This window comes from Rhincodon typus, chromosome 21 (assembly GCF_021869965.1).
Source record: "Rhincodon typus isolate 14 chromosome 21, sRhiTyp1.1, whole genome shotgun sequence".
In the NCBI taxonomy this organism is placed as follows: Eukaryota; Metazoa; Chordata; class Chondrichthyes; order Orectolobiformes; family Rhincodontidae; genus Rhincodon; species Rhincodon typus.
The window spans coordinates 37,223,817-37,242,166 of record NC_063352.1 but is presented as its reverse complement, the minus strand read 5'-3'; the positions used below and the strand labels follow the sequence as shown (position 1 = coordinate 37,242,166).

The 18,350-nt window shown below is 40.3% G+C and overlaps 2 protein-coding genes across 8 annotated transcripts in view; both read left to right on the top strand.

Moving 5' to 3' along the window:
- Positions 1-15,094, top strand: part of LOC109937895 (serine/threonine-protein kinase 19) — a 16,048-nt gene extending 954 nt beyond the window's left edge. Inside the window, exons 1-8 of one of the 7 annotated variants that reach the window (XM_048609364.1) lie at positions 125-454; positions 732-900; positions 2,331-2,447; positions 3,656-3,801; positions 4,477-4,712; positions 5,782-5,879; positions 11,544-11,691; positions 12,574-15,065. In XM_048609364.1, the coding sequence (XP_048465321.1) occupies positions 894-900; positions 2,331-2,447; positions 3,656-3,801; positions 4,477-4,712; positions 5,782-5,879; positions 11,544-11,691; positions 12,574-12,619 (798 nt within the window). In that variant the 5' untranslated portion in view covers positions 125-454; positions 732-893 and the 3' untranslated portion in view covers positions 12,620-15,065. Of the gene's footprint in view, positions 1-117; positions 901-1,101; positions 1,154-2,330; positions 2,448-3,655; positions 3,802-4,476; positions 4,713-5,781; positions 5,880-11,543; positions 11,692-12,573 lie in introns of those variants that run through there. The other 6 variants (XM_048609365.1, XM_048609363.1, XM_020536394.2 and 3 more) reach the window with 6 other exon arrangements.
- Positions 15,095-17,986: 2,892 nt separating this feature from the next.
- rhot2 (ras homolog family member T2) overlaps positions 17,987-18,350 on the top strand; it is a 38,943-nt gene continuing 38,579 nt past the window's right edge. Inside the window, exon 1 of the mRNA XM_048609785.1 lies at positions 17,987-18,135. Within this exon, the coding sequence (XP_048465742.1) occupies positions 18,099-18,135 (37 nt within the window). The 5' untranslated portion in view covers positions 17,987-18,098. The remainder of the gene's footprint in view (positions 18,136-18,350) is intronic.

The window sequence follows — 18,350 nt, the reverse complement described above, 5'->3', positions numbered from 1 at the left end:
CTCCTCTATCCATCTTCTATCCGCCTCCCCCTCTCTCCCTATTTATTTCAGAATCCCCTTCCCCTCCCCCATTTCTGAAGAAGGGTTTAGGCCTGAAACGTCAGCTTTCCTGCTCCTCTGATGCTGCTTGGCCTCCTGTGTTCATCCAGCTTACACCTTGTTATCTCAGACATACAAAATATTGTAGCTTCTGAATTTGCTCACAGTAACTCTCCATCCGTACTCCTTTGTCAACCTACTGTGTTTGCTCAGCTGCGCTGACTCCAGATGGTGAAGAGATTCAAAACTCTCATTCTTAATTTCTGATCTTTTCACAGTCTTGCACACTCAGTCATTTTCTGCATTAATATTAATTGTGGTCATTGTCGCCCCTCCCTTTTGGAAGTTTTGGCCATTTTTGTTGATGAAGTCGAGAACAGGGGGCGTGGTGGGACCCAAACTGAGTCGGTTATTGGTGAGCAATGCTGCTTCATAACACTGTCAAAGATACTTCCTGTTGATTTATTTAAGATATAAAGGGTGTTAGATGGGATGGTAATGGGGGTACACAGCTTTTGGACAGGACAAATTTTCAAATGTTTTGATGGCTAGCTCTTGTTAAATTTGCAATCATCTTACTGATTCAAAGTATGTAACTTGTTATTAATGTTAATGAGATGTTGTTATTATAAATTGTATGATTCCACCCTTGTCCAAATAGAGATTGCATTTATTTATGTTTCTTATTGCAGCGTCTGAATTAGAATGTTGTCAGTTCAAGTCCTACCTCAGAAATTTGGAGCATACCAGCCAGGCTGATACTTCCAGCGTAATACGAGTACAGAGGGTGTGCAACACTGTCAGAAGTCCTGCCTTTTGGATGAGAATATTAAACTGGGCCAGTGGGTTGAGGAATGGCAGGTGAAATTTAATTTTGATAAATGCAAGGTGTTGCATTTAGGTAAGACAAACCAGGGCAGGGCTTACACAGTTAATGATAGGATACTGAGGCATGTTTTCGAACAGAGAGATCTAGGGGTGCAGGTACATAGTTCCTTGAAAGTGGCATCACAGGTAGACACTGCAGAGAAGGTGTTTTGGCACGCTTGCCTTCAACGCTCAGTGCATTGAGTATAGGAGTTGGGATGTCCGGTGACGGCTGTACAAGATATTGGTAAGACATATTTGGAGTACTGTGTACAATTCTGGTTGCCCTGCTGTAGGAATGATGTTATTGAACTGGAAAGGATGCGAAAAGGTTTCAATGATGTTACCAAGACTTACCAAGGGTTTGCGTTATAAGAAGGGGTTGGATAGTCTGGGACCTTTTTTTTCCCTGGACTGTAAGAGGCTGAGGGTTGACCAAGGTCTTTTTCCCAGGGAAGGGGAGCCCAAAACTGGAGGACATAGATTTAAGGTGAGAGGGGAAAGATTTAAAAGGGACCTGAGGGGCAATTTTTTTCACACTGGGTGTGGGTTATGTGCGTGTATGGAACGAGCATCCAGCGGAAGTGGTAGAGGTGAGTATGATTACAACATTGAAAAGACATTTGGACAAGTACGTTGATAGGAAATGTTTAGAGGGATATGGGCCAAATGTGGGAAAATAGGACTAGTCAGTTTAGGAAACATGGTTAGCATAGATGAATTGGGCCTAAGCGTCTTTTTCCATGCTATATGACTCTAAGCAAAATCATATCTGGCCTCAGATAATTGTAAACAATTCTTTGATACTTAGTTTGAAAACCAGAAAGGAAGCTCTCCTGGTATCCCAACCCATATTTGTCCCTCATCCAACATAGCTAAAAAATGAATATCTAGTCATTTCACCATTGTTTGTGGGATATTGCTGTGTGGCAATTGACTGTTCTGCTTCCTACATTATCAAAAGTGTTTCCTTGGTTGTAAAGCACCTTCAAATATCTTGAGGTTGTGAAAGATGCTAAATAAATACAAGCCTTTCGTTAAGGAAATGGCTCAAGTCTTTTTTTTCAAGCTGGTTTAATTGTATCCACTCTGTCAAGCCCCCTCAATAAGATCACTTCTGAAATCCAGAGGAAATGGGCTGTTCTAATTGATCCTTCCTGATGGGGCAGTCCCCTCCTCTCGGGCGTCTCAGCTTCCAGAAGTTTTCTGCATGGGGAGCTAATTTTATTGTGAATCTATGCTAAAGCCTTTGTATAAATTGGGTATAGTAGCTAACTGGTTGTGCTGGATGAGTAAATTAGCATATGATATTTATAGTTGTTAAAGTGAACCATGTTCCTGTATTTTGAAACTAACACTTATTGTACAGTAAAATATGAGCCATAATGTTTTAATTGTTATGCATTTCCACTTTCTATTTGTAGTAATGAATCGGAAGAGAAATTTGATACCAGATGTTTTCCGGCAGGTTAAGAAGCAAAAATTTGGATTAACAGAAGAATTTAAATTATTAGATAAGAATGGAGCCAAAGAATTTGAAGGTATCAATATTGATTTCCAAATAATACAATTGGAAAACATATTCTTTTACTTCTTTGTTGCCACAAACCTCCATCTCCCAGTGTAACGATTTCAGAAATTTTGCTCCTGCTTATAATTCTCGTTCAGACTTTGTCCCATCTGATCTCTGCAGCCAGTTGGAGCCCTAAACCCCACGTAAACCCTCCACTTGCCTGATTCTTTTATTTTAGGATTTAAAATGTATTTTTGATAGACATTCAAGCATCAGCAATTGTAACCTCCACTTCAACACCAGGCTAAATACTGATGGAGATAACCTGTTTCACGATTCCACCTCAACCTCGGCTCCATCAGTTTTAAACTTCTCACTTGCTGCACAGAAGAACGTAAGAAATAGGACCAGGAGTGTACGCCATCTTATGTCTTCAACCTGTTCTGCTGTTCAGTACAATTTATGGCAGTTTTCTGCCCTCTTCGCATATCCTTTGATTTCTTTATTGGCCAAAGATCTATCAATTTCATTTGAATTCCAAATTCAATCAAGAATTTCAAAGATTCACTACCTGAGTGAAAAGATCTCTTGTCGGCTCAGTCCTAAGTGGCCAACCCTGTATTCTGAGGCGTGGACTTCTAGTTCTAGATTCTGCAGCCAGGGTTAACAACCTTTCTGTGTCCACTCTGAACATGCTTTATGTTTCAATGAGATCACTTCTGAACTCCTGAGAAAATGGTTCATTCTAATCAGCCCTTCCTGATGGGACACCCCCTTCTCTCAGGATCTCTCAACTTCCAGAATTGGGGAGCTAATTTATTTTTTTGTGAATCCATGCTAAAGGCTTTATTTAAATTGGGTATAGGAGCTGACTGGTTATGCTGAACCAGTGAGCTAGAGGCTGTAGATTTAATTCCCACTAAGACAGCTTTGTCAGTCTTGCACATATTAAAGAGTTCAAACAAAATACAAGTTATTTGGGGAAAAAAATCCAAATTATAGCAATAAGTAGCTTATTCCTCACTAGATATTACTGCTAGATGTCAAGTTTTTTTTTTTAATCCAGATTTTATTATTGTAATTGAAAGAAAGCCCTTGATAATCGGCCTGCTCTATTTACAAAATGCACACAGATTTGTTTCAATTTAGGTTCCTGCAATTGTATAATAATTTTTGCTGTTTGGAAAGACTTTCAAATCCAAAAAATTAGAATTCTTCCTTCCTTTTTTTTAATAGGAATGCCAAACGATACTAAGTCTGCGCTGATTTTTTTAGCGTCCTTGTTTCCTCGTAAGTTATTTGATGATTCTCTTCCACCTATTGTTCTAAAACACCAACTTTACAGCATTGTTAAAGACAAAACTACAGTTGATCGTCAGCTGGTAAGTCCCATTACTATATGAAGCTACTATAGATGTGTTGCTGATATTTTTCAGAAACTAATCGAGAGATTGAGTTTGAAATGCATGTATAAGGATCAATAATGTAATTAGTCATATTTTGAGGGAATATTGGCATCTTCGTCTATTGGAGAGACAGATGTTTGTAATGATTGAGACACATCACTCCATACCAAGCATGGCGCAGGGCAAGAAGACAAGCCTCCAAGAAGTGCTGCAGCTAGGATAGCGACTAAGCTCGCATCATTCTGCAACACACTCGGGTCATCTGGTGGACTGAGTGAACTGACCCCATCATGGTTGATAAGTTGCTTTGTAACCATTTGAATTCCTTGTTCAGTAAAAATAGAAAACTCTGGAACCGTTTAGCAGTCAGACAGTATCTGTAGAGACAGAAACACAGCTATCATTTCAGGTAAATTTTCTTCAGTATTTCCTCATGACTGTGCCATCATGGATTATGTGCTCAAGTCACTTGAGCAAGATGTGAATCCACAATCTGCTGACTGAGGCAAGTATGCTTTCCACCGAAACAAGGTTGATACTGTAACTAATTATAATCACTTACTCACTAAATGTTTAGAATCTTGGGGTATTGACATTTATCTAAATTGACAGTTAATGATCTCACTGTCTTCATTCGTATATGTTGATCAGAATGAGCTGAAGGATCTGGGACATGTTCGTATTTTCCAATTTGGATTTGACACAGATGTGTTCGGCATTGTGTTCACTGAAGATTACAGAAGTAAGGTTTTGGCTGCAACAGCAATGAAAGAGACTGCTTCGACAGTGCAAAGGTTTCTGGACACTGTGTTGAACTCGTGTACGGATATTGGTTTCAACAAAGATAAAATGCTGAAGGAGTTTTCATTTCATGACCAAGAAATAACGTAGGTACATATGGTGATAATAAGGAATAACACATTAAAGAATTGCATCTTCCTGTAGGAAAGCAGCAGGACATTCAACATCTCAAACCTGTTCTGTGATTTAATTAGCATGCTATGACAGATTTTAATGACTTGAATGACCACTTAAATATATTTAAAAGAAAGCATTTCAAGAAGGTTTATTCAAAGTCTTGAAGAGAAGTCACTGACATGAAACAGAGTTGCTGCTGGATCTGCTGAGTATTGCTACTTTTTCTGCTTTATATTTATTCATTGTATTTATAAACTGTTGAGATGTTTGCTCACTGATAGAAAATCACTGATTTTCAAAATCCTAAAGTAGAAATATGAATGTTCTTCAGTTTTTGATTCAGATTTTTTTCTGTATAATTTGAAGAAGCAAATTTAGATGCCAATTAACCTTTTGTATATTAGCAGTGTTTAGAAAATGCCAATTAAGAACTTTCCAAAAAAGGCTGTGATAGCATTTGAATCACTGTAGAACCAGGCTGCAGGTGAAAGACACACTCAAGTTAATTACCTAAGTTTGTTTTGCTAAATTGATTCCCTTTTTTTCATTTAAGTGAAAAAGATGAGATCAAATGTGTTAAATTGTCACCAATGTATTGCATCATAATATGCTTGTGGCAGTACTTTACTGTGTCTCTGAAGTCTCTTGCTTTTGATTACTTACTTGGAAATGGGGTGATTGTTATATAGACAGATTGAGCAGCCACTTGGCACTGAGGCAGCATCGAGAAGAATGATCTGTTGTTAGTGTTTACTGAGGGGACGTATTGACCAGAATATTTGGAAGAACTTCCTAGTCCTCTTCAAATGGTATGATGTCCACTTTTTAGCTTTGGAAAACAGGACCTTTTTCTTTAATGTTGAACTTCCTTTCATATTATATGGAGACTATATACATTATAAAGTCATCTTCAGATTTGCAAATGCCAATGGAATAGCTGTAATCTCCATTGTATGTACAGAGGCTGTTCCTTAAGGTTAGCTCATTTGGCGACCTACTTTCATTTTAAAAGTACTTTTGTTTTTATTTTGTTAACAGGCAACTAGTGAATGCAGGACTTCTTACAGTACGAGATGTTGGAAGTTGGTGGCTTGCTATTCCAGGTGCTGGCCGATTTGTGAAATATTTTGTAAATGGTAAGTTCCATGCATTTGAAACGTGACTGTTGCTGATTGGCTCAAACAACTTTGAATTCAGTCAGAAGGCTGCAGGTTATTTTCTGTTTGGCTCTGAGATATAGCTCAATATTTTAATGACTAAAAGTGAAGTTATTAACCTTGGCTCAGTGCTAGCATGTTTAGCTGTGGCTCAGAAGCTGGACACTTGTGCAAATAATCTAGGCTGACTCTTCAGCTCAGTGCTGAGGGATTGTGGTTGTATGTTTCAGATGAGATGTAAAACTAGTGTTTGGTAGGAATGACATAGTACCAGAGTAAATGTAAAGACAGATGAGGATGATTTTAAATCTGAAAAGAACAAGTTAATTGCAAAAGACAGACAAGAGCAAGTCAGAGAGCAAAGTAAAAACTCTGAAGAATTAAACTGCATTTATTTCAACGCAAGGGCTCTTGCAGGTAAAGCTGATGAACTCGGGCATTTTTGGGAGCTTGGGATTGGGATGCAATAGCGATTACAGAAACCTGGACAGGATTGGCAGCTCAGTGGTCTGGGTTTCAGATACTTTAGGAAGGATAGAAAGAAAATTTGAAAGAAGAAATAAAAAAAAAAGATCGCCTCGATAGGATTGTACCAAGGTTCCCCACAGAGTCAGAGAGGAAAGTAAAGAACAAATATGTAGAGAGATCTCCAATATATGGAAGGCTAATAAGGTTATAATAGGTGATTTTAATTTTCCAAACATTGACTGGGACTACCATAATGTTAAAGGTTTGGTTGGTGAAGAATTTGTTAAATGTGTTCAAGAAATTTTTCTTTATCAATATGTAAATGTTCCTACTGGAGAAGGAGCAAAACTTGACCTTCTCTTGGGTAATAAGGCAAGCAACTGAATCAATAGTAGCGGAATACTTTGGGGCTAGCGATCACAGTTCTATTTGTTTTAAAATAGTTATGGAAAAAGATAAGGCTCTAAGGTTTTAAAGTAGGTTTGTAGCTTGCGTAGTGGATGTTGTGGTTGGTTGGCTGGCTCGCCGAACTGGTTCGTTGTTCCGCAGACGTTTCGTTACCCTGCTGGGTAATATCATCAGAGCAGCCTCCGATGAAGCACTGACAAACACTACATTGGACAACCAGGAAGGAAATTAACTACAAGGGTACACGAACATGAACTGGCAACAAAAAGACATGACCAATACTCCATCGTCTCTATCCACATGGATAAGGAGAACCACTAATTCGATTGAGACAAACAAAGCGGAGACAAGCATGGGAATTCCTAGAAGCCTGGTACTCCACTAAGGAAGCCATCAATAAACACATTGAGCTCGACCCCATATACACTCCATTGTGAAGGAAAACTGGAAGTGAGGTAATCCAGCCCAACGGACATCAGAGTTCAAATAACAGGCAGGAAAACACAGCAGCACTTCATCGGAGGCTGCACTGATGATGTTACCCAGCAGGGTAATGAAACATCTGCAGAACAACGAACCAGCTTGGCGAGCCAACCGGCCACAAAAGATAAGGCTTCTGTAAAAATTAAAGTTTTTTTTTTAAATTGGAGTAAGGCAAATTTTAATGGTATATGACAAGAATTTTGAAAGATTGTTTGGATTAGACTCTTCACAGGTAATAGGAGTCTTTAATAAGTGTGATGATGAGAGTTCAGAATCATTGTTCCTGTTAGTGTGAAAGGTAAATCTGGTAGGATTAGAGAATGAAGGATGAATAAATATATTGACTTTCTAGTCAAGAATAAAAAAAATCTCATATTTAAATAAAGACAAGTGGGTTTAAATGAATCTTCTGAACAGTATAAAGAGTGGAGGGGCATTCTAAAGAGAGATCAGGAAGGCAAAGAGAAGATATGAGAGCACCTTGGCAAATAAATTTAAGAATAATCCAGAGAGATTCTACAAGTACATTAAGAGCTAGAGAGAGAGAGTAGGGCCACTTTAAAGATTTAATAAGTCATCTTTATGTTGAACTTCAGGAGATGGGAGAGATATTAAATGAATATTTTGCATCAGTTTTTACCGTGGAAAAAGAAATGGAACCTAGAGAACTCAGGGAAGTACATTTTTTTTTTTTATAAGCAGATCACATTACAGAAGAGGAAGTGCTGGAAGCCTTCTAAAACAAAAAGGTCGATAAATCTTCGCGACCTAATCTAGTGTATCCCAGGACTTTGTGGGAAGTTCGGGAGGAAGTTGCAGGGTCCCTTGCAGAAATATTTGCATCATCTATAACTATGGGTGAGGTGCCAGATGACTGGGAAGTGGCTAATGTTGTGTCTTTGTTTAAGAAGGGATTCAGGGAGAAGCCTGGGAATTATAGACCTGTGAATCTGACTGCGGTCATGAGTGCATTGTTAGAGGTGATTCTGAAAGATTGGATTAATATGCATTCGGAGAGGCAAGGAATGATGAGGGAGATTCAGCGTGGTTTTCTGCGAGGGAAATCGTATCTCTCGAACATGATTGAGTTTCTTAGAAACATAGAAACATACAAGGAGGAGGAGGCCATTTGGCCCATCAAGCCTGCTGTGCCATTCTTCACAATCATGGTTGATCGTCCAACTCAATAGCCTCATCCTGCTTTCTCCCCATAACCTTTGATCCCATTTGCACCAAGTGCTATCTCTAGTTGCCTTTTGAATACATTCAATATTTTGGCATCAACTACTTCCTGTGGTAATGAATTCCACAGGCTCACCACCCTTTGGTTGAAGAAATGTCTCCTCATCTATGTCCTAGATTGTTTGTCTGTCTGTCTGTCTGTCTGTCTGTCATCCTCATACTGTGACCCCTGGTTCAGGACACAACCATCATCAGGAACATCCTCCTTGCATCTACCCTGTCCCGTCCTGTTATAATTTTATAAGTCTCTATGAGATCCCCCACCCCACCCCCATTCATCTGAACTCTGGCGAAAACAATCCCAACCTAGTCAAAGATAACACTGTAGAGCTGGAGGAACACTACAGGCCAGGCAGCATCAGAGGAGCAGGAAATTTGACGTTTCGGGTCGGGACCCTTCTTCAGAAATGGGAGAGGGGGAAGGGAGCTCAGAAATAAATAGTGAGAGGAGGGGTGGGGCTGGGGATGGTAGGTGGGATGGTGATGGGTGAGTGCAGGTAGGGAGTGGTGGAGATTGGTCAGAGAGGTGGGAGAGAAGATGGACAGGTTGTGTCAGGTCAAGGAGGCGGGGATGAGAGGGAGGGTTTGTCATGGGATGAGACCGGGGGGTGGGGAGATTTTGAAACTGGTAAAATCCACATTTAGGCCATTGGGCTGTAGGCTCCTAAGGTGGAATATGAGGTGTATGTAGAGGTTGTCGTGATGAGGGCCAAATTGGGATGGCCTGAATATAGATTGGAGTCCATAGGGGATGATCTGATTCCATAGGCAGGTATTGAGAAAGGAGATGTGGCTGTAGTACCTGGTTTGCTTCAGTCTGTGTTCGAAGAGTTTCAGGGCCGAAGAGATTACCAGAGGGTTGCAGTGGGAGAGAGATCCACTGAGGTCTTTCCGGAGGGAGGAGGATAACTTCTTCAAGGTGAGCATCCCTAGAAGAGGCTTTGCAGTGGGGTTATAACTCATTCAGAGATAGTAAGAACTGCAGATGCTGGAATCAGAGATAACACAGTGTGGAGCCGGAGGAACGCAGCAGGCCAGGCAGCTTCAGAGGAGCAGGAAAGTTGACGTTTCGGGTCGGGACCCTTGTTCAGACATGAGGAAGGGGGAAGGAATCTCACTTTTTTTTTTGAGGAAATTACCAAGAATATTGAAGGCAGCGTGGTAGACATTGTTTACTTGGACTTTAGTAAAGCCTTTGACAAAGTTCCACATGGTAGACTAATTAGTAGAATTAGATCTCATGGGGTTCTGGATGAGCTTGCCAATTGGATACAAAATTGACTTAATGGCAGGAGACAAAGGGTGGTGGTGGAGGATTGTTTTTCAGACTAGAGGTCCAAGACCAGTGTTCCCCAGGGATCAGTGCTGGGCCTACTTTTGTTTGTCACTTATATAAATGATTCCGATGAGAATATAGATGGCATGGTTAGTAAGTTTGTGGATAACACCATGATTGATGGTATAGTGGACAGTGGTGAAGGTTATCTCAGCTTACTAAGAGACCTTGATCAATTGGGTCAATGGGCTGAAGAGTGGCAGATGGAGTTTAATTTGGATAGATGTGAGGTATTACATTTTGATAAAAGAAACAAAGGCAGGTCTTATGCAATTAAAAGTAGGGCCTTGGCTGGTGTTATAGAACAGAGACACCTAGGGGTTCAGGTACATAATTCTTTGAAGTTTATGTCACGTATAGCAGTGGGGTTTGAGAAGGCATTTAGCACACTTGCCTTCATTGCTTAGACTGTTTGAGTATAAGAGTTAGGACGTTATATTGAGGTTGTACAGGACGTTGGTGAGACCTCTTCTAGAGTACTGTGTCCAGTTCTTGTCGTCCTGTTATAGGAAGGCTATTATTAAGCTGGAGAGGGTCCAGAAGAGATTTATCAGGATGCTGCCAGGTATGAAAGTTTTGAGTTATGGGGAGAGGCTAGATAGGCTGGAACATTTTCCACTGGAGCGTAGGAGGATGAGGGGTGACCTTTTATAGATGTTTATAAAATCATGACGGGTATAGGTAAGGTGGATGGCAAGTGTCTTTTTCCTCGGGTGGGAGATTTCAAGACTACGGGGTATATTTTTAACGTGAGAGGAGAAAGATTTTAAAAAGACCTGAGGGGCAATTTTTTTTTTTTTTTTACACAGTGGTTCATGTGTGGAATGAACGTCCAGAGGAAATGGTGGATGCAGGTATAATTAAAACATTTAAAAGACATTTAGATAAGTACACGAATAAGAAATGTTTGGAGGGATGTGAGGCAAGAGTGGGCATGTGGAATGCGCTGCCGGCAGTGGTAGTGGAGTCAGATACTTTAGAGACTTTTAAACAATTCTTGGATAGGCAGATGGAGAATAGTAAAATGTAGGGCATACAGGGTAGATTGATTTTAGTAGGATAATAGATCAGCACAGCATTGTGGGCTGAAGGCCCTGTACTGTGCTGTACTGTTCTATGTTCTGTGTTTTAAGCACAAGCAGGGGGAGTAGTTTTTGGATTATGGATGGCATGGACTGGTTGGACCGAAGGGTCTGTTTCTGTGCTGTATGATTTTATGACATTATGACTGTAGGAATATAAAAGATTTCATGGCACTATTCAGTCAAAAGCAGGAGAGTTCTTTTGTTGTCCTGACTGATATTTAGCCATCAAACCATATCACGGAAATAGAGTATCACATTTCCTGTTAATAGGACTTTACCACGTGCAAATTGAGTTATTTACAAAACAACTGGTAATTTTTCAAAGTACATTCACTGATTGTCCTGAGACCCTGAAAAGTGTTTTATTATTTTAAGAAAGGTATTTCAGAAAAATGCTACAAATGTTTCAAAACTCACTCTAATACTGTGACAGTCCAGTGACGGTGTGGAATGATGCTTTGGTATGGCATTTCAATACAGAGTGGTAGAATCAAGTTTTGCTGTAATACTCTCCCAGTCTTGTACCAGTGATTTTTCTTGCATCTGTCTGCTTTTGGATGTTGTTTAACAGTTAACAGTCGCCAGTTAAAAGATACCCCTTGCATTGGTTACACATCACAGGTCGCAAAGCTGTTCTTCGCATGATACGGAAATCTAAATACAATGAGGTTTTGCAGTCTGACTTAGAAGCACGTAAAGTGACGTCCACAGTGAAGTTAGGGATCCAGTATCATGTCCATGACATCGTTGGAGCAGAGTTGGTGAAATGGTGAAGTAGCCCTTTTTTTTTTGTTTAATTCAATCAGCATAATCTATGGGGAATTATCTACTACTTACTAGGGATCTGTTGTTAAGTTTTGGTGAAATTAAGAGAATGTGCAATGCATAGACAGGAAAGCTAGGTTTGCTTCGATTCCTGTCTGAGATCAGTTGATGTTCTCGAATTAGCAACATCAACATTTTAGATTGGGAGGAAGTAAATTAGCCAAATTACGGTCTGGGAGCAGCAGCTGCCAATCAATTAGAAATGCCTTTTCTGATAAATTAGTGTGTGAACACTAGACAAGGATATGATTGGAGCTCTGCCATGACCTTTGGTTTTTTTTGCTGCTCCACTCTGCAAATTGCTGTTGTACCAGTAACTGATGGGGAGAATGCATGAACCTCATGCAAGGTTCTGTTTGCACAGCAAGAGAAAACAATGTGAATAAAGCTGCACATACCTGCTGGGAGAAAATCGCTCTCTGCTCCCTTTAGTTGGGGGAGGGGTGATGATATAAATGATGTGACCTAAGCAGAAATCATCATTTTAGGAAAACAAAAGGATAATAAAGAATTTAAATACCTTTTCACGTCTTTCAAAGTGGTTTTGACATGTGTTTCATTTGTCATTGATATCCATAAACTTTAGAGCACAAAGTGGTCTTTGTTCTATTGCACTATTGTAGGCTGTCTGAAAAAGTTAGTTACAATTGCTGTGTCCTTTCTTAATTTTAAGATGGTTCATATATTTTTTTCAACTATTCATTTATTTTCACCCTCTTATTCCAAACTGATGAATTGAAAACATTGAATTTCTATTTCATGTTACGATTGGAATGTGAGGGTTGTAGGAGTTATATTTTATACACTTTCTGCTTTTTCTTTTCAGCATTCCGACAACTACTGGAACTTTGCTGCGCTTGAATGAATCCTGATCCACAGACCCTACTGCAAATCAACCTATGGACCAAGTTTGATCTGAATATTATTACTGCGAGAGGATGCTGGGAAAAAGGAGCAATTTGAAAAGAAGCAGGGGAAAAAGGATATAGACATTTTTAAAAAAACATCCAATATTTTGCTGAAAAATCTGATACTATGAGACTAAATATTTTGACTATATATTTGCCAAACCTGTGATACAAGACTAACATTAACTTCAATATTTAAAAATATATATTGATTATATTCAGTTAAATTTTACTTAGTTCAAGTTTAACTTTGGGAAATGGAATGAATTTCCCAATGTATGATGAGCATGTTGGATCAACATATGGGAAGCTCAGATTACAGTGCAACAAAATGTATGAGTTGTACATTCAATAGATTCTTGGGTTAACTGAGACTTTAACCTGGATCATTTCAAATGCTAAAATGGAGCATTAAATCCATTATTTAACACTTGAATTACTTGAAGCAAGACTACAAGTCATCAAGCCATTTTTGTCAAAAGGAAGTAGAGACCCAATGGTTAAGTTTAGAATTTGGTTTTCACTTAATTTCCAAGTCAGTTTATCTATGCAAACTTATGATATATACAAGAATGACCACAAAGCAGAGAAATCTGTCATTAACTACAAATGTTGTGAACTTGGACCCCAAATGGAAATGTGGCATCTGGTTGATTAAAATCATTATAATCAAATGAATAGCATCTGTAAGCTGCCTTGTGAATCATGCTGTGACTTCGTATTGTATAGAATACTTTATGGATCTGTTTGTTTATGTTAAACAATTGGTTGAACCATCTGCTGCCAGATTTAGGTAGTCCCATTATTGAGTCCCGCTGCTGTCTGCGAACATTTTTCACTATTGCAGGATCATCCTGGAAAACAATTTTATTTTTCTTTCACGGGATGTGAGCATTGCTGGCAAGGCCAGCATTTGTTGCCTAATCCCGACTGCCCTGAACAGAGTGGCTTGCTAGGCATTTTGAGAGGGCAGTTAAGAGTCAACCGCATTGCTGTGGGTCTAGAGTCATATGTAGACCAAACCAGGTAAGTACAGCAGATTTCTTTCTCTAAATTAATGAACCAGATGGATTTTCTTTAACAAAAATTGATTGTTTCATAGCAACCACGAATGTGACTAGCTTTCATTTCCAGATTTATTAATTGAATTTAAATTCCACGATCTGCCATGCTGATTAACTTATTGATTTTTACTCTTATCCTGAGATTGTTGGCCTGGACATTTGGATTACTGGTCCAGTGACAATACCACCACACTGTCATCTCCAGGAATGTCAGATCAGCCATGATCCTACTGAATGACAGAGCAGGCTCAAGGGGCAAAATGGCTTACTCCTGTTCCTATTTATTATTGTCTTATGAACTACTCTCACCTGGTTCTATTCTTATCTATATAACAGTACCAAGAATATCACTTGCAGAGGCTTCTCTTCTTTCTTGTGCTCTGTTGCCTGTGATATCTCTAATGATCAGTCTCTGGCTTCCTCTTATTTTTCATCAATGTGCTGCTGATACCATCCAAAAGAACAACACCACTAGTTTCATACATACATTGATGATTCTCAGTTCCACCTTGCTGCAACCTGTCTAGATTCCTGCACTATTGCTAAACTATCAAACTGTATATCTGACACTTAACGCTGGATGAGAAGAAATTTCCTCTAAATATTGGGAAGATTGAAGCCGTTATTTTTGGTTCCCCACCAAACACCATTCCATAATTACTGTCATCCCCTTCTCTGGCAACAGTCTGAGATTAAGACAATCTGTATCTAATTTTAGTATTACTTAAGATTCCAATTTCATATCACGCCATTCCTGCCCTGTAACATTATAAAATTTCAGCCCAATCTCTGCTCACCATTTAAAATCCTTGTTCATGCATATGTTGCTGTAGACTTAACCATTCAAATGTACTTCTGGCTGGTCACCTACATTTCTACCCACTGTATACTTGAGGATTTCCAAAACACACCTTTTGTCTTCACTTGCCTCTGTGGTCACTGATTCACGTTTCCTATTGGTCATGTCATGTCATGTCTTGATTTTAAAAATTCTCATCCTTGTTTTCAGATCCCTTGCTGGTCTTGCTGTCTGTAATCTCTTCCAAGAAACTTTTTTGTTCCTGTGATTCTGGCATTTTGAGAATCCTTGATTTTAATTGCTCCATGTTCAGTTGTGTAGGCTCTGAGCTCTAGCATATACTTCCTGCATCTAATTTGCCTTCTTCCTTTAAGACATTTCTTAAAATCTACCTCTTGAGCTTTTGATCACTTGACTTAATATCTCTTTGCATGACTTGGTGTCATATATTGCTTTATAATGTTTCTGTGAAGCAGCTTGAGGAATTTTGTGATATTAAAGGTGCTATATAAATTTATGTTGCTGTAAAGTGTACTATTTTGCCGTGTAATAAATCTAACTTACAAATATTCAGTACTTCTACTTAATCAGCTCTTTTTTTTTTAAATGTGAAATGTGTTCTAGGTTTCTCAGAAGCAGACATGAGTCAGAAGATTTTGGGATACTAGAGAATTTGGGGGAAGATGTTTTGAATCTGAGAGCGGTAATGTGGGACTTGCTACCACGTGGAGTAGTTGACAGAATTGCATGAACACATTTAAGGAGCAAACTTGGCAATCACATGAAGGAGAAAAGATATCAAAGGGCGGAGAAACCTGGTTTAGAGGGTCAACACTGGCCTGACCAGTTGAACTGATCCAAAAACAGAAATTGCTGGTAGCATATGTGGAGACAATCAGGCTTGGCATTCTGAGTCCAGTGATCCTTCAGAATTGATAATAGCTAGGAAAAGGTGGTATATATGTTTAAGACAGGGGTGGGGTTGAAAAGAAGAGAGAAGTGAGCAGATAGAAAACAACAGGCAGATAAAGGAATGGCTGATAGTCTGGCAGGTAGAATGCTGATAACGGGTACCATGAGTAGATGAAAATGAGTTGGCTGTGCTGAAAGCAGCCCATGTTATGACAGAGCCTGGATTGTAGGTGTGGATAAAGGACTTGGAAGAAGTTGTTCAGGTTCTAAGATTGTCAAATTTGATATCGAGTCCTGAAGGCTGCAGAGTCCGCGTACAGAAACAAAGTCCTGATAAAGGATTTTGGCCTGAAACATTGACTTTCTTGCTCCTCAGATACTGTCTGACCTGCTCTGCTTTTCCAGCTCCACGTTTGTTGACTCTAGCTTCCATCATTGCAGTCTTTACTGTCTCCAAGAAAGTGAGACCTGTTCGTCCAGCTTGCTCTGAGCTTCACTGGAGACTGCAGCAGGCACAATGCAGAAATGTTAGCCAGAAAACAGTGGTGTGTTGAAGTGGTAGCCAACTGGAATCTGTCATTTGTGCAGACAGACGTAGGTTGCAAATTCTTTGAAAAGTGAACAGAAACTTTATTGTAAAGAGATGAGTGCTAAGGAAGTTTGAAAGGGTGTGAGATATCTGGGTTAGAAAATGAAATTTCCTGCTAGTGTGTTGCTAATGGTATGCAAGAGAAAGAATCTGAAGGCCAAGAAAGCCAGTCAGTAATAACAAGTGGAGATGGAGAATTGATGCAGTTTCAGAACTAGAATATGAGAAACCAACAGAGGTATTTAGAGCAACTTGTATTTATAGCACCTCCCATGTAATAAAACAAGTTTCATGACAGAAGTTTTACAACATAAAACTTGGCATAAGATATTAGGGCAAATGCTGTAAGTTTGGCAAAGAATTAGTATTTGAGGATTTTCTTAATGCAGGCAGAACTTGTCATTTGCATACAGAACTGGCTTGAATGTAGACGACAGAGGGCGGTGGTGGAGGGTTGCTTTTCAGACTGGAGGTCTGTGACCAGTGGCGTGCCACAAGGATTGGTGCTGGGTTCACTACTTTTTGTCATTTATGTAGATGATTTGGATGTGAACATAGGAGGTATGGTTAGTAAGTTTGCAGATGACACCAAAATAGGTGGTGTAGTGGACAGCCAGGAAGATTACCTCAGACTACAATGGGCCAATGGGCTGAGGAGTGGCAGATGAAGTTTTTAATTTAGATAAATGTGAGGTGCTGCATTCTGGAAAGGCAAATCAGGGCAGGATTTGTGCACATAATAGTAAGGTCCTGGGGAGTGTTGCTGAACAAAGACCTTGGAGTGCAGGTTCACAGTTCCTTGAAAGTGGAGTTGCAGGTAGATAGGATAGTGAAGAAGACATTTAGTATGCTTGCCTTTATTGGTTAATGCATTGAGTTTTGGAGTTGGGAGGTCATGTTGTGGCTGTACAGGATGTTGGTAAGGCCACTTTTGGAATACTGCATGCAGTTCTGGTCTCCCTGCTTTAGGAAGGATGTTGTGAAGCTTGAAAGAGTTCAGAAAAGATTTATAAGGATGTTGCCAGGGTTGGAGGGAGGCTGAATAGGCTGGGGCCGAGGGGTGACCTCGGAGGTTTATAAAGTCATGAGGAGCATGGAAAAGGTGAATAGCCAAGATCATTTTACCAGGGTAGGGGAGTCCAAAACCAGAAGGCATAGGTTTAATGTGAGAGGGAAAAGGCTTAAAAAGGACCTAAAGGGGCAACTTTTTCAAACAGACAGTGGTGCGTGTATGAAATGAGCTGCCAGAGGAAGTGGTGGAGGCTGGTACAATTACAACATTTAAAAGGCATTTGGAAGGGTATGTGAAGAAGAAGGGTTTAGAGGGATATGGGCCAAATGCTGGCAAACGGGACTAGATTAATTTAGGATGTCTGGTCAGCATAGACAAGTTGGACGAAATAGTCTTGTTTCCATGCTATACAGCTCTGACTCTATAAATGTTATGGGTTGGGAATGCCAGAGCTTGGAGCCTTGGCAGCTGCGTGCACACACACACTCACCAACGCAGAGTGATTGTAGATGCTCAATACCAAATTAGTATTAGGTGAAATGTGACGAGATTATGGCTACAAGAGAGAAGAGACTGGAAGAATTTGAAAATATCGGTGAGAACTGTAAAATCGGTGAGTTGATAGAGGTCAGCAACATCGGTGGTGGGTAAATAGCATAAATTAGGATCTGGGCAGCAGAGTTTTGGATGACCTCAAATCTGTGGAGTGTAGAATGTGAGACCGGACTGTGGGAATATCTGGAATCTGCAATGATCGTTTCAGGAGCAATTATACTGAGGTAGGGATGGAGTTGGATGGGGGTAAAGAATTTAAACATTGGCTCTCCATTTAACAATGTTACTCTTCCGGAGTTGCTTCGGAGCCCAGCCACTCTCCGGAGATGCCCGAGCCCCTCCGGAGGTTACCGAGCCGGCGGCGGCTCCTCTCCGGACTTTGCCGAGTTCGGCCGGTCAGGCCACGCCGGGGCCACGGCAACCAGAATTGAGTCTAATCGATCAGTCTCCGGTTACACCGATTAACCGACAGTAAACCAACGAGTTGTCGGTCAGCGTCAGAGAGTGCCAACATGAGGGAAGATGTGAGGATCCTGCTGGTGGGAGAACGTGAGTACGATACGTTTATTGGCGAAATATTGAAAGTACTCAGGCGGGGGGCAGAGTTAGGAGAGGGTTGGGACAGAGAGATGTTGGACTGGGATGGGGGTAGGCAGAGAGAGAGAGGGTGGACTGGGATGGGGGTGGGCAGAGAGAGAGAGAGAGAGAGGGTGGACGGGGATGGGGGTGGGCAGAGAGAGAGAGAGAGAGAGGGTGGACTGGGA